The sequence below is a fragment of the Scomber japonicus genome, chromosome 11 (assembly GCF_027409825.1).
Source record: "Scomber japonicus isolate fScoJap1 chromosome 11, fScoJap1.pri, whole genome shotgun sequence".
Taxonomy (NCBI): Eukaryota; Metazoa; Chordata; class Actinopteri; order Scombriformes; family Scombridae; genus Scomber; species Scomber japonicus.
In genome coordinates this window covers 18,104,416-18,122,417 of record NC_070588.1, presented here as the reverse complement: position 1 = coordinate 18,122,417, position 18,002 = coordinate 18,104,416, and the positions used below count along the sequence as shown (strand labels likewise).

The 18,002-nt window shown below is 41.0% G+C and overlaps 1 protein-coding gene across 1 annotated transcript; it reads right to left on the bottom strand.

Moving 5' to 3' along the window:
• Nucleotides 1-7,149: 7,149 nt before the first annotated feature.
• Nucleotides 7,150-17,660, bottom strand: marchf4b (membrane associated ring-CH-type finger 4b). The gene is made up of 4 exons (XM_053329193.1): nucleotides 17,175-17,660; nucleotides 11,012-11,167; nucleotides 9,818-10,010; nucleotides 7,150-7,579 (listed from the first exon to the last, which is right to left on the bottom strand). The coding sequence occupies exons 1-4, from the start codon at nucleotides 17,658-17,660 to the stop codon at nucleotides 7,158-7,160; spliced, it is 1,257 nt and encodes a 418-aa protein (XP_053185168.1). The 3' UTR covers nucleotides 7,150-7,157.
• Nucleotides 17,661-18,002: the final 342 nt, after the last annotated feature.

Here is an 18,002-nt window from a genome sequence, read left to right as displayed (position 1 = left end):
TGAGAAATGTCATGGTGGTATTTGACTGCTCGAAATGTCCCAAAGGCACAATGTAGTTTTAATATTTTAAAGGACGAGTTCCCAGTTTTTCAAATCTGTCTTTAAAAAACACTGAAGCAGGTTTTTCTAGCTGTAATCATTCGACCTATCCTGTTCATACTGGCTGTTAAAAAAAAACAAAAAAAAACGTTCAAATGTGCTTTCAATGTAAGTGATGGTGGCCAAAATACACAATCTCCCCCTCTGTGCAAGGAGGCCTATGTCCACTCCCTTCCTGTCAGAGGCTTGAGATCTATTAAGACCAATACCTCACGCCAAAATACCGTTTCATCCCCACTGCATCAACAAGGGCCATGACCCTGACTCACGTGGCTGCTGAAGGACTTTGTTCCTCTCAGACACTGTAGATAGATTATTACAGATGCCTGTCTTTTCATGCCTCTGTGGTTTTATTCATTTTTAATAAATCAAGGGCAGAGTCATATCCTCTCTGCAGTAACTGTGGCGAGGTCACTCACTGCTCCTGGTGATTGAAACTTTATGCTTCGTTGAACTTAAGTATTTAAAAGCAAGTACAGAAATGCTTTGGTGAAATGTTATGTGAGACACTTAGCAGAGTCTGAAGTGTGTAACATCACTGTAACTTCTCCTATAGCTGACAAAGGACTCCGGCATTAAGATGAGTCAATTACAGTATGTTTCCACGAAGGAAAGCATTAAGTCCAGTCCAGGGGGATTCATCAGAAGAGACAGTTTGTTAATCTACCCAGTGTTTTGCTAACGAGGCTTATAATCATAGTTTGTGACCACCCTGCTGTTTGTATTTGCTCATGTGGTTGAGGAATGAAGTTTATTCTAAGCCATTTATAGCACTCTCAGCTAAGGTCTGTCTTTATAAGAATTATTCATCATGTATTTATTTGGATTATATATGTATTTCATGCTGTCATATTCAATGGTCATTGTGTTTATTTGGAAGATGTTCCCACTGGCACATGAATGCAAAATAGGAAAAGCTAAAACAACTAAAGAACCACACATGAGCAGAGAGCAACTAAAAGCGAAAGCAAGACAGCTGCAAGCTTGGAGATAGAGGGATGCAGGGATAGTGGACAACAGATGAGAGGATGTGATGTAAGCCATTTGTTGTTTTTATCTAGTTCTTCGGTCACTTTGGGAATACTGTTTGCTACACATACTCTTGTAAACACCAGATCCTTCAGTGGTTTGATCCTCAAGTGGACAACAACAAACATGTTCAAAAAGTTCAAACAATGGTTTAATAATAAACATAATCCAAAGGGCATGATGACTGAGTTGAGTCAATAAGTTGGGTTGTATTTCCTAGAGTAAACCTAGTATCCACTCAAATGTAAAAAGATGTGTCAGTCATATATCACTCAGTAAAATAATGTTTGAGACAGTCCTTCACTGTGCAAACAAAACAGGGCAGCCATGTTAAAAAAAAACAACAACATTTAGTCGTGTGACTTTCTATCTTAGGGGAATTATTCTAATCAGATCTCACACTGTGTGTTTTGACACTGCGTCACTATCAGCAGGAATACATTACAGCGCCGTCTGTTTATCAACGTTCAAAGGCAGCGAGCTCACCAAGTCCCCCATCAGCAGCTCAATTAGAGAAATCTAGTGATACTGCCACTGACCCGCTCTCAGAGTGCAGGCACTGCTGGGAGCACCCAAGAATGTGTGTGTGTGTGTGTTTGTGTGTGTGTGTATGTGTTTGTGTGTGTGTGTTTGTGTGTGTGTGTGTGTGTGTGTGTGTGATTTCTGAAGAAATGCTGAGTGAGCAAGTGAGCGATTAAGAGAGAGGAAGGCAACCTGAGACTTTCTCTCCTGGGTAGTTTTCTGTTTAAATGCCTGCTGCATCCAGATGAACATATGCAGGTAGGGAGGCTGTGCAACATTTAAACAGAAACAAAGATCAAAGATTATAGAGACCCCAACAGACCAGACCAGGTCACACAAGAGTCCTAGACAATGAAGATACTGTTAACTGTCTGGGTTTGTGTATGTGCTTGGATACAGGTACCATCATCAGTATGTATGGAGGCATTCAATCCATTGTTCCTGCTAGAAGAGGAGATGCATGGTGGTGTGAATCCTTTACTTAAGCAAAAGCATCACTACTATGATTTAAATACACTCCATTATTCAAATGCTGCATCTAAAACAACAATTTTTATACTTTTATTGCATATTTCAAACAACTCTGATGACATGTAGTTTTGTTTGTAGAAAAATAAAACAATCCCAGTGCAGGTGAGGTGGATGCACCAGGCCTCACATTGAAGCTTTAAGTAGAAATGCTTGTGAATAAGTAAAAAAAAATGTACTCAAGGATCAAAGAGAAAAAAACAACCCTCATTATGCATACTGTTTGCATAACACTGGTTACATTATGACATGTACATATTATAATGTAATTAGATTAATCAATTACATCATCATATGTTTTGTATGTAAAGTCTGCAGAGTAGCAAATTGCAAAAGCTGCCAAGTGAACTCAGTAAATTTAAAGGAACAATGTTTTCCCGAAATGTTGAAATGTTTATGTGAAGCGTACATTTCTTGTGTTTCAGAAATAATTAAGGAAAGTATAAAACCTTAAAAATGTTCCTCAAATGGAAAAATGCAGTACATCTTTATTGTATTTCATGATGGTTTCACACAAACAAGCAAAGTCTATTACAGATATCAGATGATCTTTACTCTACTATATATAGATACCATCATATCCTGGTCACATTCGTTGCTGCCATGTGTCACTACATGCCCTTGGGAAATACATTAAACTCCTGCTGGTGGTTGTAAATACATTATTGCAACTGTACACCTGAATATAAAACAATTACTGAAAGTGTATACGGTCAGATCGGTGCCTCATTTCAGACATCGCTGCACACTTTTGCCACTTTCATGTGAATATCAAGCTGGCCTTTCATTGAGGAGTGGCTGTCATCAAGAGCAGTACATCCACGAACCACCAGGGGGAGAACAAAAGCTACAGAAACATGTTGCAGAAAATTAATCCCATCACTGAAGTCATTTCTGACACTGGAAGAACAGAAAGCTCCTCATGTCATCTATGGCTGGCTCTCGTGTAAAAGTCAGTCTCCAGATGTGGAAAGATGCCAGTAGGCCGAGAAGTAATGAGTTCCCGTGAATTTCTTGTTTAGGCTTCTTCCAGCTGTTCTGATATCAGATTTCCTCCCACAGTCTAAATCATGCAGATTAATTGAACTGAAACGCTTTTTCAGTGATGATTCATCCAGTGAACACTGCTATAGGGTTCAGCAGCTCGACCAGGTTCAAATGGGCAATGAAAAAAGGTAGAAGCACTTTACTGGATTCAAAAAGAAGAATCTGACTGGAAATCCAGCAACTTTTTTCTTAAAATTGTCACTTACTATTGAGGCTTCTTGGATAATACCTGTCATTTCCTCTCACCTTAACAATGATGAGCAGCTCATCAAAATGCTCCTTTTCAATTTCAGACATAAGAGAAGTGGCAGGTACTGAGTGCAGCGCTTTTTCCCAGAGTGATTCAATCTTCATAGCACATTAGCTTTATGCAATTTACCCAGTTTCAAAAGTTCAGCCTTCTATATACTCTGCAAAAAATCCTTTTTGGGTCAGTTTTCTGCAGATGAAAGCATTGCTCACAAAGGTTTTATTACACTGTACAGCAACAAGGAGAGTGGCAATCCCTCTGAAATCACTGGTTTGTATGAACTTCACACGTTCAGGATTTGCATAGTGCTGATTCGCTTTAGGAGAAATGTTAGAAATGTTAAAAGCTTCAAAATTTCAGGGCTTTGTTTTTTTATTTTTTGTTCTTGTCATAGTTATTTAAAGCTAAAAATTACAAAATTGCCACGGGGCCCTTGTTTCAATTACAACTGCTTTTATGATTTTAAAAATATTATTATTCATATTTTTCTAAAGATGAGTGGTGTGGATGTTGTTAGTAATTAAACAAAACTAGGAAATCCTGAAACTATGAACTGAAATGGTGCCAAACCCCACCCTGTCGGGGTTGTTAAAAGGATAAATCTAAATGGTTAATACTGCATTAAAATTACAGTGCAACTTCATACTTCCAGCCCCTGAAACATCTTACAGGAACTAAATTTTAACATTCAGTACTTCCTAAGTATGAAATAGATATGATCTCAACATATGCAGCAGAGCACAGTTTAATATTGCAAATGCTGAAGACACGAGGCTCATTTTAATCCTGCAATAAGACACTCAGGTAATAAATTCCTTTGCGTTGTATCTTTTGGAGAAGGGGGTTCATCAAAGCTAGGTGTGTGCGCCTGTGAATTCAAACAGACAAGGTGTGAAGAGAAGTGAGGCAAGCAGCTTCGTGGTGAACTCTCAGCAACCTTCCAGCTCCTTGCAAGTTAGTTCTATAAAGCAGCTCTGCACCCATTGATATCAGCACTTCAATAAGCACTTAAATAATTCAGCAGAAAATAACGGCACTACCTGATTCTCTCTGCAGATACTGTACTGTAATCCAGTTATTTGATTATGATGAGGAATAGCAGAGTTGCAAAAAAAAAGCACGTCCACCAGGTAATTAGAAATAATACTTGTCTAAACAGAATGCACAAAAAAAACACAAATATGCTGTTTTGGCACATTCAGCTACATACCTGGAGGTAGTTATCATTTGATACTCCAGATAAGGTTATGCCATGTTTCTCTGGAAGTGCATTGCAAAATCTTCAAGGCTGGAAAAAAAAAGATGACATTAAGCTCCAGTACACTTTAAATAATGCAAATTGTTCACATCAGATGTATTTTTAAGCTAATGATGTGTTTTAATATGATGCACGTTGGCTCAAAGGCATCTGAGGCAAAATGTTTTCACACTTGTGGTTTTGGCTTTTTGCTTGTAATGGATAATATTAGCATCAAAATGTTTTTCACGAGACATGCACCCTAATGAGTAACTGAGCGTCTAGAGTATTTAGTGTCTAGATGCACTGACTCACAGTGTCAGTGTGTTAAAGTTGTTAAGAAAAATGGGTGACATCAATAACCCACCCCACCCCCCATCCCTTCCCCCCATCCCCCTGCAGCAAACACCTCCCCGCCCTGCTATGAGCATGTTTTTAACAGTGTTTCGCCCCTTTCACATCGTGCTTTTGAGATCTGGTGTCCCCTGAGATAACACTGATCTTTCATGGACATGAAACACAAGCCGTGGAGAAATTTCAAAGAGCATATCTGAATCTGAGAGCCAAGAGACAGGGAAATCACTGGCTTTGGGAGCCAAATGTGTGCAGGAATATGTGCCTAATGGACTGCAAGGGACACCAACGCTTTGGAGCAGGAACATGTTTTCATGCACTGAGGACCAATTAAGCAAAATAGCCGATGACTGTCCTTCCAACAGCTTTCCTCCATTGTTCAGATGCACCGTCCAGTAGATTGTCCTGTTTTGAGGGCAGGTAACACAACATCAGAAACAGCAAACATGTGCTCAAAACTGCTTAAATGTATTCATGCAATCAACATAATCACATAAATCATGAGTGTCTAATAAAGAAAATGCTGTCCTTTTTTAAAAACCTCTACTAGTGATGGTAAGAAAAAGAGAACACGAAGTACACGCACACTGGCATCACAGCTCCCTTTAACTTTATTCCTCAGGCTAAATCAGAGAGAGAAGACTTGGTGAAACATCACTAATAAAATTACAGAGAGCTGTGATTCCAGTGTGCTCCTTGTTATCTTTCTGTATCCAGCATCCGTCCCACTGAGGTTTGTGGATGTGCACATGACTCCTCTATCTTACTCTAAAAAAAACCCCAACAACCCTGAACTGCCATAAGCTATTCCATGAAAAATTGTAAGTCTAATGTGAGGAAACATAAAATTTGAGGAACAGATCATATAATCAAAGTTAGATTCTGTTTCAAAGTAACCATAATGATTGGATTATTAAATTTGTGGGCTAAAGAAATACTATTGGTTGATTGATTAATAATACTATAATATCATTTAAGTTTATCTACCAGTATGTCAGTTTCATTATTGCCACAGTTCATCTTCTTATTGCTGCCCTTTTTTTGGTGGCATCTTTCTGATTCTCGGACATGTGCACAACACTTGCACTTATTAAATCACAATCAACCATAGGAGAAAATAAAAGAGAAATATACGAGAATGATTTTGCACGAGACCCATTCTCTGTGATCTGACATTTTAGATAGAAATTCTTTGTATGACAAATTCAACCATCTCCTTCCTGCTTTGCTGCATTTTTTAAAAAACATATACTGTAGCCTGTCTACAACCTAGTTTATCCCTTTACATGTGACTTTAAACTGATTACAGAGTTGCATATTTTCACACAGGGATTGAGCAAACACAACAGGAAACATTTTGAAAGTGATAATGGGGTGAAAAGAATGTAAAACTGTGAATCACAGAATCAAATGTTAACTGAATACATAAATCTGTACATCACTGCTCACAGTGATGTCATATCTGAACATATAAACAGAAACATGCAGTAAATCATTAAGGCATTTTCTACACCGTTTTCTTATGAACTACTGCATTTATTTAAAAGAAAAAATGTTCAATGTATCCCATGTTTGTCAATCTATACTTTGATGCAGATTAAAAAATCTAAACCGTTACCATTTTACAAGTTAATTTAGAGGTTTGTGCAACTTTGGTAAACGTTCTCTTTTTTCCCTCACAGTCAGATGTGCTGGTAATGTCAACTACTTATGGTGAAGATAATCTGCAGTTCACTCAAACTCTCACTTACTAATAATGTGGTTGACAGGTTAACATTATTAATAAATGGACCATTGAACTTAGATTCTTTTCATCATACAGCATATCGTTCACAAAGGTTGAGAATAAACATCCGTGCACATATTATAGAAATCTTTCTTCATCCCCGAATCCCCCAAATAATTATTTTCCAACCAGCTCTGCAAATCAAACAACTTTGACTTTTATTCAATCCATGTGAGGACACCAGAGATGCATTTTGAAACAAACAAGAACATGGTATTAATCCAGTGCAGTTCAATTTTTTTTTCAACTGTTAGCTGTTTCATAAATCTTTCACCTCCATGTGAGATAAGGCCTCAACGGACTCCTCAGACTGTTGTGACTCTCATGACCAGCTCTCGTGTGCTATTGCTGGGTTGGCTGCGAGGCTCTGGCTGCCTCAGTTGGTTGAGGAGGTGGAGGATGTTGTAGGGACAGTGTTGGTCGGGCACAACATTCCCGTTGTTGGGGTCAATGTGTGCTCCCAGTCCTTCTGAGGCCGTCACCACAGTTGTAGAAGTGGAGCCGTCGGCTGTGGAGGCTACCACCATCAGCGAGGAGGTGGAGGTGGACACTCCTACCCCAGTCTGATAGCCCTGGGTGGGCTGAGACAGAGTCCTGTCCACAGTGGTGTCCTTCAGGTCAACGCTGTCCATAGACTTATCATAGTTCAGGACTTTCCACTGCTGGTTCACGGCCTGCCAGCGGTGGAATATGCGAAACACAGAAGGTCCCTCGTGGACAATTAGTGCTGTGGAGATGGGAGCATCAATTAGACAATGTCACTGTCTGGCAGCAGTCTTAAAGCGATGGTTCGGCGTAATTTCGACCTAGCGTCATATGCACCATGAGGTCTATCTAATCAGCGCCTCAGCCATTCATGTTCATTTGGTCGCAAAATAGTGGAGTTAGAGCCATCAGCCGAATAGCTTAGTACAGGCGCTAACGGGACCACCAGTGTATCTCGTAAATTACCCCACAAATAATGCCTGGATTGTTATCAAACTTCTACAGTAGTACAAATAGGGTCATCATCGAAATATCGCGCAATCATGCACAGATCTCTAGATGTGCTGTGCGGGTGTCTCGCGAGACCACACGGTATTTCAGTGATCGCATGATATTTCAACGATGTTTACAGCTTTAGCAGTAGCCGCAGAGTAAAAGCCATCAGGTAAGTGTTTATTTTAATAAACTCCTGGTGTACTTACAAACTCAATGCATCGATTTATGAGTAAAGACACTATTTGTACTACTGTAGAAGTTTGATAACAATCCAGGCATTATTAGTGGGGTAATTTACAACATACACTGGTGGTCCTGTTAGTGCCTGTACTAAGACATTCGGCTGATGGCTCTAACTCCACTATTTTGTGACCAAATGAAAAAAAAAGGCTGAGGCGCTGATTAGATAGACCTCATGGTGCATATGAGGCTAGGTTGAAATTACACCGAACCATCACTTTAATGACACTGCAAAGTGATATACAGGTCATCTATGCAGCGGGAGATTCACTTGTTTTAAAGCTGCAGAACAAAACAACTCATCTTTCAAGTCTAGCTCCATAACCCCCGAGATAAGATCTCTATTTCTTAGAAAGATCGTAGACACAGCACAATTTATGACACAGCAATACTCACAAATGATGCACTTGCTCTCTGGGATTGTTCGATAACATCTTATCGCTGTTTAAAATTGCTTATTGATTTGTGTTCATTGAATTCAGTATCTGGGAAATTGGATTAAATCTGTCACGAGAGGAGCTTGGACACCGAGATATTAATGTTTATATCATATTAAAGTCATGTAAAGAGAAATACTTCATACATGGTTTTAAATCATTTCCTGAAGCCAGCAAACAGTACTGCAGCTAACTAAGAGTGGTAATGTTTCTTATTACAGTGCAGTTATAATATAATATTGTCCTCTGATATGAGAAATTGCAATTGAAATTGAAATGAGCTTAAACATTGCAGCAACCACAGTGATCCAAGTTCGGAAAATATGGACATTTAATAATTCCCAACCGTTTCTATATTACAGAGTTATTGGATAAAAACAAATCCCATCTGTCTTCCTCAGCTCAGTTTCTCTCTCTCTCTCTCTCTCTCTCTCTAACTTTGTGTGCGGATAAGTGAAAGTTGAGCCTTTGCTCTTTAATGTTTGCCAGGTGACAAGTTAAAGTGCAGAGTTAATGACTCCATACTCTTCGCCACCAAACCGGAGACAATCCGTCTCCTCTTCCTCTCATCCTGCTGTCGTCTGCAGTGGCACTTAGAGGTTTCATAATGTGGAGATGCCATTGCACAGTCATTGGAAAAACACACCGCAGGCTTCAGAGGACAGCAGCCTTAAAGCGGATGCTACAAGTTTTAATTTGGACACCCACACAAGTTCAGAAGATGGTAAAAAATGTTTCACTGCAGCCTTCACTTGTTGTGGCATTTGTGCTCACTTATATGAGCGCAGCATGAATAAAGTTTGCTTGAATTTTGGCACTGCAGCTTTTATTATTGATTCAAAAGCATTTTAATGTATGCAATGAAAACCACTTCAGCTGCTGCAAAGACGATGTTGGGAACATTCAGCCCTCATGTTTAATTTATCAAACAAGCTTTAACCCAGCATTTCATCATCTTTTAATATAGTAACTATTTCATAGTGAATGTTACAAAAACATGTGCAATATAAATTCTGAGCTCATATGTTTTAAGAAACCAAACACTCAATATTTATTTGAAGTAGTTTACAATGTGCTGCAGATTTACTGTATATATTGTCCACAATGTGAATCGTTCATCATTTGTGTTGTCTGCGGGTTTGATTGTTGATTCTTCTGAGCGCCTACAACGTTATGTTTACTGTTTGTTTTGAACGTAGGATATTACACACTCAATATTAATCTCATGTACAAACCCACTCCAAGAACTGTAAGCATTAAGTTCAGTCACACAGTACAATAAGCCAGCGTTAAGTTTAGCACCTCACCGATGCAGACTACATCCATGAAGCCGTACATGCCGTAGCAGATCTGGAAAAGCAGGTCTTGGCGTTGCCAGCGAGCCGACGGGCTGAAAGACGACCACACCAGCCAGGAGATGCTGGCCATCAGGAACAGGGAGCCCAAGATGGCTGCCGCTATCTGCACTTTCTCTATCACTGTCAGGGAGATGGCCTGCCACTGTATGAAAATCCAGACCACAGTTAGTTCTTCGTGTTTCTCTTTTATCTTTACTAAACAGTTGAGAGCGCTCTGTAGGGAGCGACCAGAAGAACACACACATAATGAGAAGTGTACACAAGATAAAGTCACAGTCAGGAGGAACCATCATCGATGAAAAAGCATTAACGGACTGGCCTCTCGTTGATCTACTGTGCCCTGGATTGTATCTCAGTTCTACATTTCCTTGGACAAAAGCGCCAGCCACATGAATAAAGTAATAAATGTAAATCTTGTTTATCTAGAACATGTCATATTCTGCCCACAAATGGCAGCAAGCAACCATGGAGGTGCTTAAATGGTAGAAACTTTGGGTTTCATTGCTTTTCTCACAAAACAGATTCTTAAATGCTTCCACCAAAAATGAAAGTGTCAAACTTCTGGGAATGTTACAGTTGTAAGCATCAAAAAGCAGTGTTTCACACATCAGTGCTGCTTTGAAAAACCTAAAAGAAATCCTTGTTCACTCGACAACCCCATCATATCACCAAAGTGATGGAAGAGAGGAAAGTTCCTTCTACAATCTGTCTGGTCTCTTGAATAGAAAGGAGGGGGGGAACTTTTTGAATTGTTTCATTCAAAAAGTTAAGTTGAATTCAGTAAAGATTGTATGATTTCTGAAAATTATGTTTTTGTTTTTTAATATTAAAAAAAAATCTTTGATATGAGAGGCAAACATGCTTCTAAATGAGTCCAAGAGAAGAAGGGCCAATATAGCACTTTATGTTAAATTTATTTATTAGAATAAACCCCTTGAGATGAACCATCTCGTTTTTGAGGGGGTCCTATATACCACAACAGCTCTCTCACTGAGATGGCAGAACAGGTCTTCCAAGAACTTAAATAAATTGGCCATTAATCCCAAACTGGTGAATATTTCAACTGATAAAATGGCTGCTTCTTTCCCCAAATAGAAACTTTTTCAAATGACAACAGCGTTGCCCTTTACATCCACGGCTCACCTGTAGAGGGTTCTTGGTGCTGATGGCAATGACCTGATATTTGTAGTAGCAGAGCTCGCAGGCCCAGGATCCTCTCTCGCTGATCCATTTGATGAGGCAGGGCTGGTGGGTGCAGCGTACCGACCCGCTGCAGCGACATGGGCTCAGGAGCTCCCCCTGTAGGAGAGACACAGTCTCAGTGAGTATCAGCTAACAGCAGCTGTCAGCTCAGGACAAAACGGTCATCATAGTTCATCTCACTTTAAATAAATAATGTGTTTTTTTTTTGTTTCAGATGTTTACTTTGGATCCTACAATCTGTGCTGCTGCTGCTACGGAAACACACATGTTAAGCATTGATACACACTGTGTTATATTTTTCAGTAGAAAACATGAAAGCATAAAAAATATGCTGCAAACTACAAGGAAAAACAAAAATTGCTCAAATTTTCTGCTTCATATTTTCTGGACTGAAGCCTAAGGGCCGGAGGAGTAGTTATTATTATCATCAACCTGCTACATAAAGTTTTCTTATCTTATTTACCCCCCGCAGGAAAACTTCTTACAACAACACACAGCACATTACACTACATATACATATATTGATATTGATATTTCTTTGCAGTTGTTTGTGCTTTTTCTCTTTCTTTTTTTAGAGCTTTGAACACACACACACACACACACACACACACACACACACACACACACACACACACACACACACACACACACGAACACACACACACACACAGGTGTGAAATGAGGGCTTTGCTTTACATCTAGTTGACAGGCAAACTGCTTGATTAGTAGCACTGCTGAGAGGTGGAGGATTAGTTACTGAAGCTTCTGTCAAACAACAAAGCTGCTAAACACGGCGCTAAAGATTCACTGTAGAGCATTCACACTCACACAAACACTCAAATGTAGTGAGACTAAATCAGACCAAATGTAAATGCAGATGAAACGCTTAATTTACTCTTCTCTCTACTCTCCATGCCTCCTTCTCAGCTTGCACCTGATCTTTATTAAAGATAAATCCTAAAACCTAAAACAGTGAGTGCCCTGTCTATTCTTCATTTCTCTGATATTTCACAGAAACACACACAAACAAAATCCAAAGCTTGTTATTTATTGAAGAGGTGTTTACTTGACATACTGGTCATTTTGGGGTGAAGCTCAGTCATCCAGGATTTTACTCCCCTTGCTCTTCCTGCTAATTATGATAGATTTCACTGAAAAAGTTTAACAGTGATGCTCCATTCTGTGTTTAACCTCTGGATGGCCCTGGCCTTGATGTTCAGAAGCCCAAAAGTTGCCTGTTTTTGAGCAGAGCATTATCCTGAATTTGCTCATGAGGAGCTGCTCCGTGGTCAACAGTAGTAAATTTTGCATATTCAGCAAAGCACTGCTGAAAAGGGGTAAAAGAGGTGAGATTGACCAGCGTGTGGTCTTAGACCGGATCATTGTGGATTTCTTTGTGCCTGCAGAGGTCTCCTAGATCCTTCAACTTAAAATGAAATCATGAAATTCACTTGATTTGGCATCAGATCTGTGCCCTGCCACATTGTTAACCAGCTACTCTTAAAATATATTCAGACTGAGTCTCTCACCTTGAGCTCCTATCTCATTAAAATATATTGGTTTTGTCATATGAGATGTAGATGATGACCCAAAAAATGTAGGCCTGCCACCTTAGTGCAGTTCACATTCAAAGCAGGACTTCTTTTATAAATTAATCTTAATGCCACTGAAGAAGACTGCAGAGAATGAAAAAATGAATTAGCCCAAACCCTTCTGCTGCAGGAGCACTCTCGACCCCTCCGAGCGGGAGCGTTCGGTCTCTAAGTTAATTGTCAACACGACACGGAGACTATGGGGAGAAACACAAAACTGTGCTGACATCTCTGAAAGGCGGAGCAGCGCCTCAGTCGAGGAGGAGGAGGGAGGGAGAAACGAGGAGATGGAGGAGAAAAGGCCCGTCCGCAGATGGCCGGGGTAGGAGTGTATTGGCAGGAGCACCAGAACACTTCTGCCGAGTCCAGTGGGACTCACACCGCTCGCTGTGATCGGCCTAATCGCAGCCAAGAGCTGAAACCTGGACCACTCCAGTACAACTACAGCAACAGAGAGACCGCCTGAAATGTGACATTACACCCCCCCCCTCCCCCCACACACACAGTGTGTAACACAAGTGATAACTAAATGTCCTTTTGTTGTTCAAACAGCCATCATCACTGAAAAAATCAACTTTATTAAAAAGATAATACACTTGATTGCTTCGGCTGCGTTACTCAATTTCTCTCTGTGCTGCATTATCTGGAAAAAAACCTTGGTGCACCTTAGGAGAAATCCTTATGAAATTGGATCCACTCCCGACGTATATAATGACATGAAACTAAATTAGCGATGGCTGTTCACATTTCTTCGAGGTCTGGAATCAATGCGAGTGAATTCCATTAACCCGAGGCGAGGGGAAATTTGTGGCGTTATAAAGTTGCTCGCACAGACTGCGAAGGAGGGCGATTTTTACAACAACTGGTGCCATTCGGGCCACAAGCATTTCTTTTTATGAAAACGTACAATACTGCGGCTCTCCAAAAAACAGCTTTGCATTCATATTTTAACTACACTCAACAAGTTGGAGTGAAATCACTGAATAATGAAACTGATGGTCGTACAATTTCAAATGTACTTACCTGTAATGACTCCTTGTAAAACATATATTTAAGGAACCATTAGACCCACAGTGACTGTAATGAATATGAATAAAAGGACTAGGATTTTTAACTTTAGTCTATGAACTAACTTCTAGACTTCAGAAACACCAAAAACTGCTTATGTAAGGTGTTTATATCCTGTTCTCAACAAATGGCAGAGAAGCTGCCTCCATGTGACGGAGCGCAGATGGCATAATGCTCCAGCACAGCCATAAAGAACGATGCTATCTTGACCCCTCGAGGCTTCTCATTGTGCCTCAGACAAACACGCCGGGCGAGTGCATTAACTGTGTGGTGATTTAGGAGGGAGAGACAACATTTTTTCCCCCTCTCTCTCTAAGCAGCAGGGACTCAGATATTCCCAACATGGAGCTGGAGTGAAGACAGGACAGTGGACACATCAGCCCCAAAGGGCGCTGCAACATAACAGTGCGTGACAATTCAGGAAATATCACACTGGGTTCTTCTGTGTGCTCTTATTTTAAAATATCCGCTTTGTATGGTAATCGTTTGCTTATTTCAGTGTTTCCCATTAATTATATAGAATGTGGCGGCCCACCATAGTCTACTTTGTGCCACCACAGTTTCATAGTGAGCCAAACATGTCTGTAACCTCTTCAAAATGTTCAGCAAAGCATCTCGCCCTGCACCAGAGCTCCTCTGCCCTACTGAACTAGTCAAACTTGGATAATCACTTCTGCTCTCTTTGTGTCAGAGCTGAAATATGGACATTAGTCTTTTTTTGATGGTGTGTTTGGAACATTTATGAAATGGCAAAATTTCTTTCACATGCTTTGTGGATGTGTCATCACCATTCATATCTATACAACCAGTAGTTAAATTACTAAAGCAATAAATAGTTTAGAGCACAGATATTTTATTTTGTATAGATATAACCTCTTCATTTTGCTCTCAGAGTGCACCAGAATGATGCATTTGACGTAAAAATGTGCCCCCGGACACATGGTCTACTGAGGTCCAACCACCATTGTCTCTCAAAATTCTGTGGGAATACAGCAGAGAAATTTCTAACAATGGTTCTTTGAGTGATGAGGTTGAGAAAGTCTGAAAGCAAAAGCTTGAATAAAGAAAGTGCTTTTTGTAAGAAATCCAGAGGCTCTCTGTAAAGCTTCTTTTCGACCTTTAGCTGAGGAGAACTGAGAACGGGCTGTTTATAAAAACACAGACTTGCGCTACAGAGATAAAAAGATATGAGTTTATGTGATATCATCTGAGGTTGCATTCACTGTTCATGAATATAATCTGTGTGTCTGGGGAAGTACTGTAATAGGACTCTATCAACGCTTTCTGGATATCCAGAGAAAGGGTTACTGGTCACTGTAATCATCCCTCCTGTCTTTACTGGCTGTGAGGAGATCTCATGGAGGAGACATAATCCACAATCTTTTTAGTATGAAAGTGTCTGTTTGAGTTTTCTTGTTGAAATCTTACGGGAGGGTAAATCATAACTTACAGCAGATATTTTCCACACAGGATTGCCGAAGCCTCACATCAGCTTTTTGCATTTTTACATGTTAAGAGAACTCTGTGGATTTTGTCACCTCTCTCTTACAAAAGGATTAATCACCTCACAGCCGATACGGAGAAGAGGAACAATCACAACAACAAATGAATTGCTCTATATATATGGGCTTGTGAGTGTTGCGTTAAAGACAGATTTGGAGACAAACGTGTGAACTTATCTTTTAAAACAACAGAAGACTTAGACTGTGAATCAGTGCCGGCACCTCAAACAAAAAAGGCGTCACAACACGGACTTATTACATCGTATGGTGTCATATTAAATTAGAGCGCCGTCGTTTTTCAGTGGCTTATTCTGTCAGACACTCAAGGCTTTCTACTAGCGGGGTGCTTAAGGAAAGCCACATCTCTCACTCCCTTCTTTACTCTGTCGTGAGTATCGCAGCCTTGGGGACGGAGGTACTCTGGAGGTGGACTGTCAGATCAGATACACGCTGCCGTGGTCTATGTGACATCCTGGAGGCTAAAGGGAGAACAGAGTAAAACTAATGTCCCCGCTGCCTGTATCACACGGTGTCATGTGGGCAGTCCATTCATCTTTCTTTTCAAACCGAGCCTCATTCTCCTTGTACTCGTTTACACCTCAGCAGATCCATATCTGGACTTCGCCCAAAACCGGTAGCAGAGATGACAGGAAAAGGAAGGCCAGTGATAGATAAGAACTTGCATACTGATAGGACGGCACGAAATCAAGTGGTATTGACGAGCTGCAACGGCTGAGGGAGGAGGCATCGATTAGATGAGTCTTAGGAAGAGGGGGCCATGGGAAACTGAGAATTTAGAAGGCAGTGCTTTGCATGCACAGCAGAGTATGCTGACTATCCATAGAGTTTTAGAAAGAAACAAAACAAAACAAAAAAAAGGTTGAGGCCTTGTCTTCCAATCTCATAACTACACCCCATGTCAGTAATAATTAGAGAGACTGAGCTCAGAGGTGAAATGGTGCACAAAATTGATGTTGGAGTAATTAGTTGATGAAACATTGAGAAATTATAGGCTATACACTGAGCAATGACCGTGAAATTATACAGTAAATCTGCTGCTTGTGTAAAAAAAAGCGACTATGAGTGCAGACCGCAGGATAAAGAAGTTATGTTCTACACATCGCTTTTCTTGCTTCACATTTCTTTATAACCTCCGTACCTCCATTACCAATTGGTGAGGTGTGACATATTCGTCAAGGTGGTCTCAAAGGCTCCGTCAAACGGTGTAACTGATGTACCTGCTTCTCTGTTATAATTCAATATTATTTATTGCCCCTCAACAGTCTCCTCTCTGATTTTTCCCTCTGCTGATTGATCTACTGTGACATTATCATCAATATGGCTCTAAATGCACACAGTGTGATTCTCATTTGTTCTGTACACATTTTCTTTTCTTTTTTCTGCTGTTTCCAGGTGGTGCGTGTGAGCAGCAGAGTGAGAGCCATTATTTGATTTTTTCATGCATGCACTGCCTCGATATGAATTCACAGCGTTTGGCTATAATGAGTTGTTACTGTGTCTCAGTGTATCCTCCACACTTGTCAACCATGGGCACTGGGTTTTTCATTATCCTCCCACTGCTGCTTTTTTTTTCTCAAGCCATCTAAAGTGAGGAGCATCCCTGCTCAGAGAGCTCTCCAGCTGTGTGGCTGGCCTAACTAGACACTGGTGGGGGGTTTCTCACAAGATAACAGGCTTGACCAGGGACCCCATGTGTAATAGAGACTCTGCTGGAAAAGGATCATCACAGGAAATGAGCCTCAGAGGGCAAAGAGGGGGCAGATTTGATCCCCACCAAATAAAACACAATACAATATAGATTCCACTTTTTTTTTTAGACAAAAACATGTGTCAGAGAAATTAATCAATGGACTGGACTGATACTTCCAACATTTCACACACATCTTACTTTAACATTTAACATTTTCAACCTTGACTTACGTGCTCTGGTCCCTGGAAGCAGATCCTGCACACAGGCGTCCTGAAGCCACTTTCCGAGTAGCTGGTGAGGGAGAACCTCTCCTCCAGTTTGCCCTTTGAGCAGTCATCAGAGGAGCTACTGCAGCCGCGCAGCGCCGCCGACAGCTCTGCAGCATCCACCCAGCCCGCCACCGGCCGCTCGGTTGGCCCGGTGGCTCCTGCTGCAGGTGGGGTAGTCCGGTCCACCGCGTGCTGGTGGCTCCTCGTTAGCGTGTTGTTGTTGTCGGCAGCGGCGACACCTGGATCATGGCTCTCCGTGGCTTGACTGCTCATGGGGGTCAGCGAAGGCAGCGGCGTCGGCGGCGCCGGTGGCCCGAGCAGGAGCACCCTCAGGTCACCTAGCAGGACGCAACAGCGGCTCTTCAGCATGCCCTGGCCGCGCAGCATCACCCTGTCTCCGGCCACAAACTCACAGCACCGAGAAAAGGTGCAGGAAGAGACCAGCATGTACTGTATGTGCCCCCGTCATGAGCCAACACTGCTTCATATGTCGTGAGATGGGATAGAGAGGGGGGTAAGGGGGCGTTTTCAAGTGTTTTGTTAGGATTTTACAGCAGCGGTTTAGTTTTCTATACAGAGATATTCATTTATTCCAATTGAGGGTCTTTTATCGGCTCCACATGAGATTGTAAATCCACAAAGCAGTTAAATCCCACGGATGCAAACAAGTGTCTGAAGCCATTAAGTTCAATAAATGGACCGGCTAAAAGAGGAAAGTCAGATGTTAGATTGATAGGAATATGCATTCAAGTAATAAGGCTCTGGCCCTCTCACTCAGTGTCCACTGTC

Coding starts and splice junctions, on each gene's coding strand:
- marchf4b (XM_053329193.1), bottom strand. CDS start 17,660: ATGCTGGTCTCTTCCTGCACCTTTTCTCGGTGCTGTGAGTTTGTGGCC. Junction 10,011..11,011: donor GCACCAAGAACCCTCTACAG/GTGAGCCGTGGA, acceptor ATTTTCATACAG/TGGCAGGCCATCTCCCTGAC. Junction 7,580..9,817: donor CATGGATGTAGTCTGCATCG/GTGAGGTGCTAA, acceptor CCATCTCCACAG/CACTAATTGTCCACGAGGGA.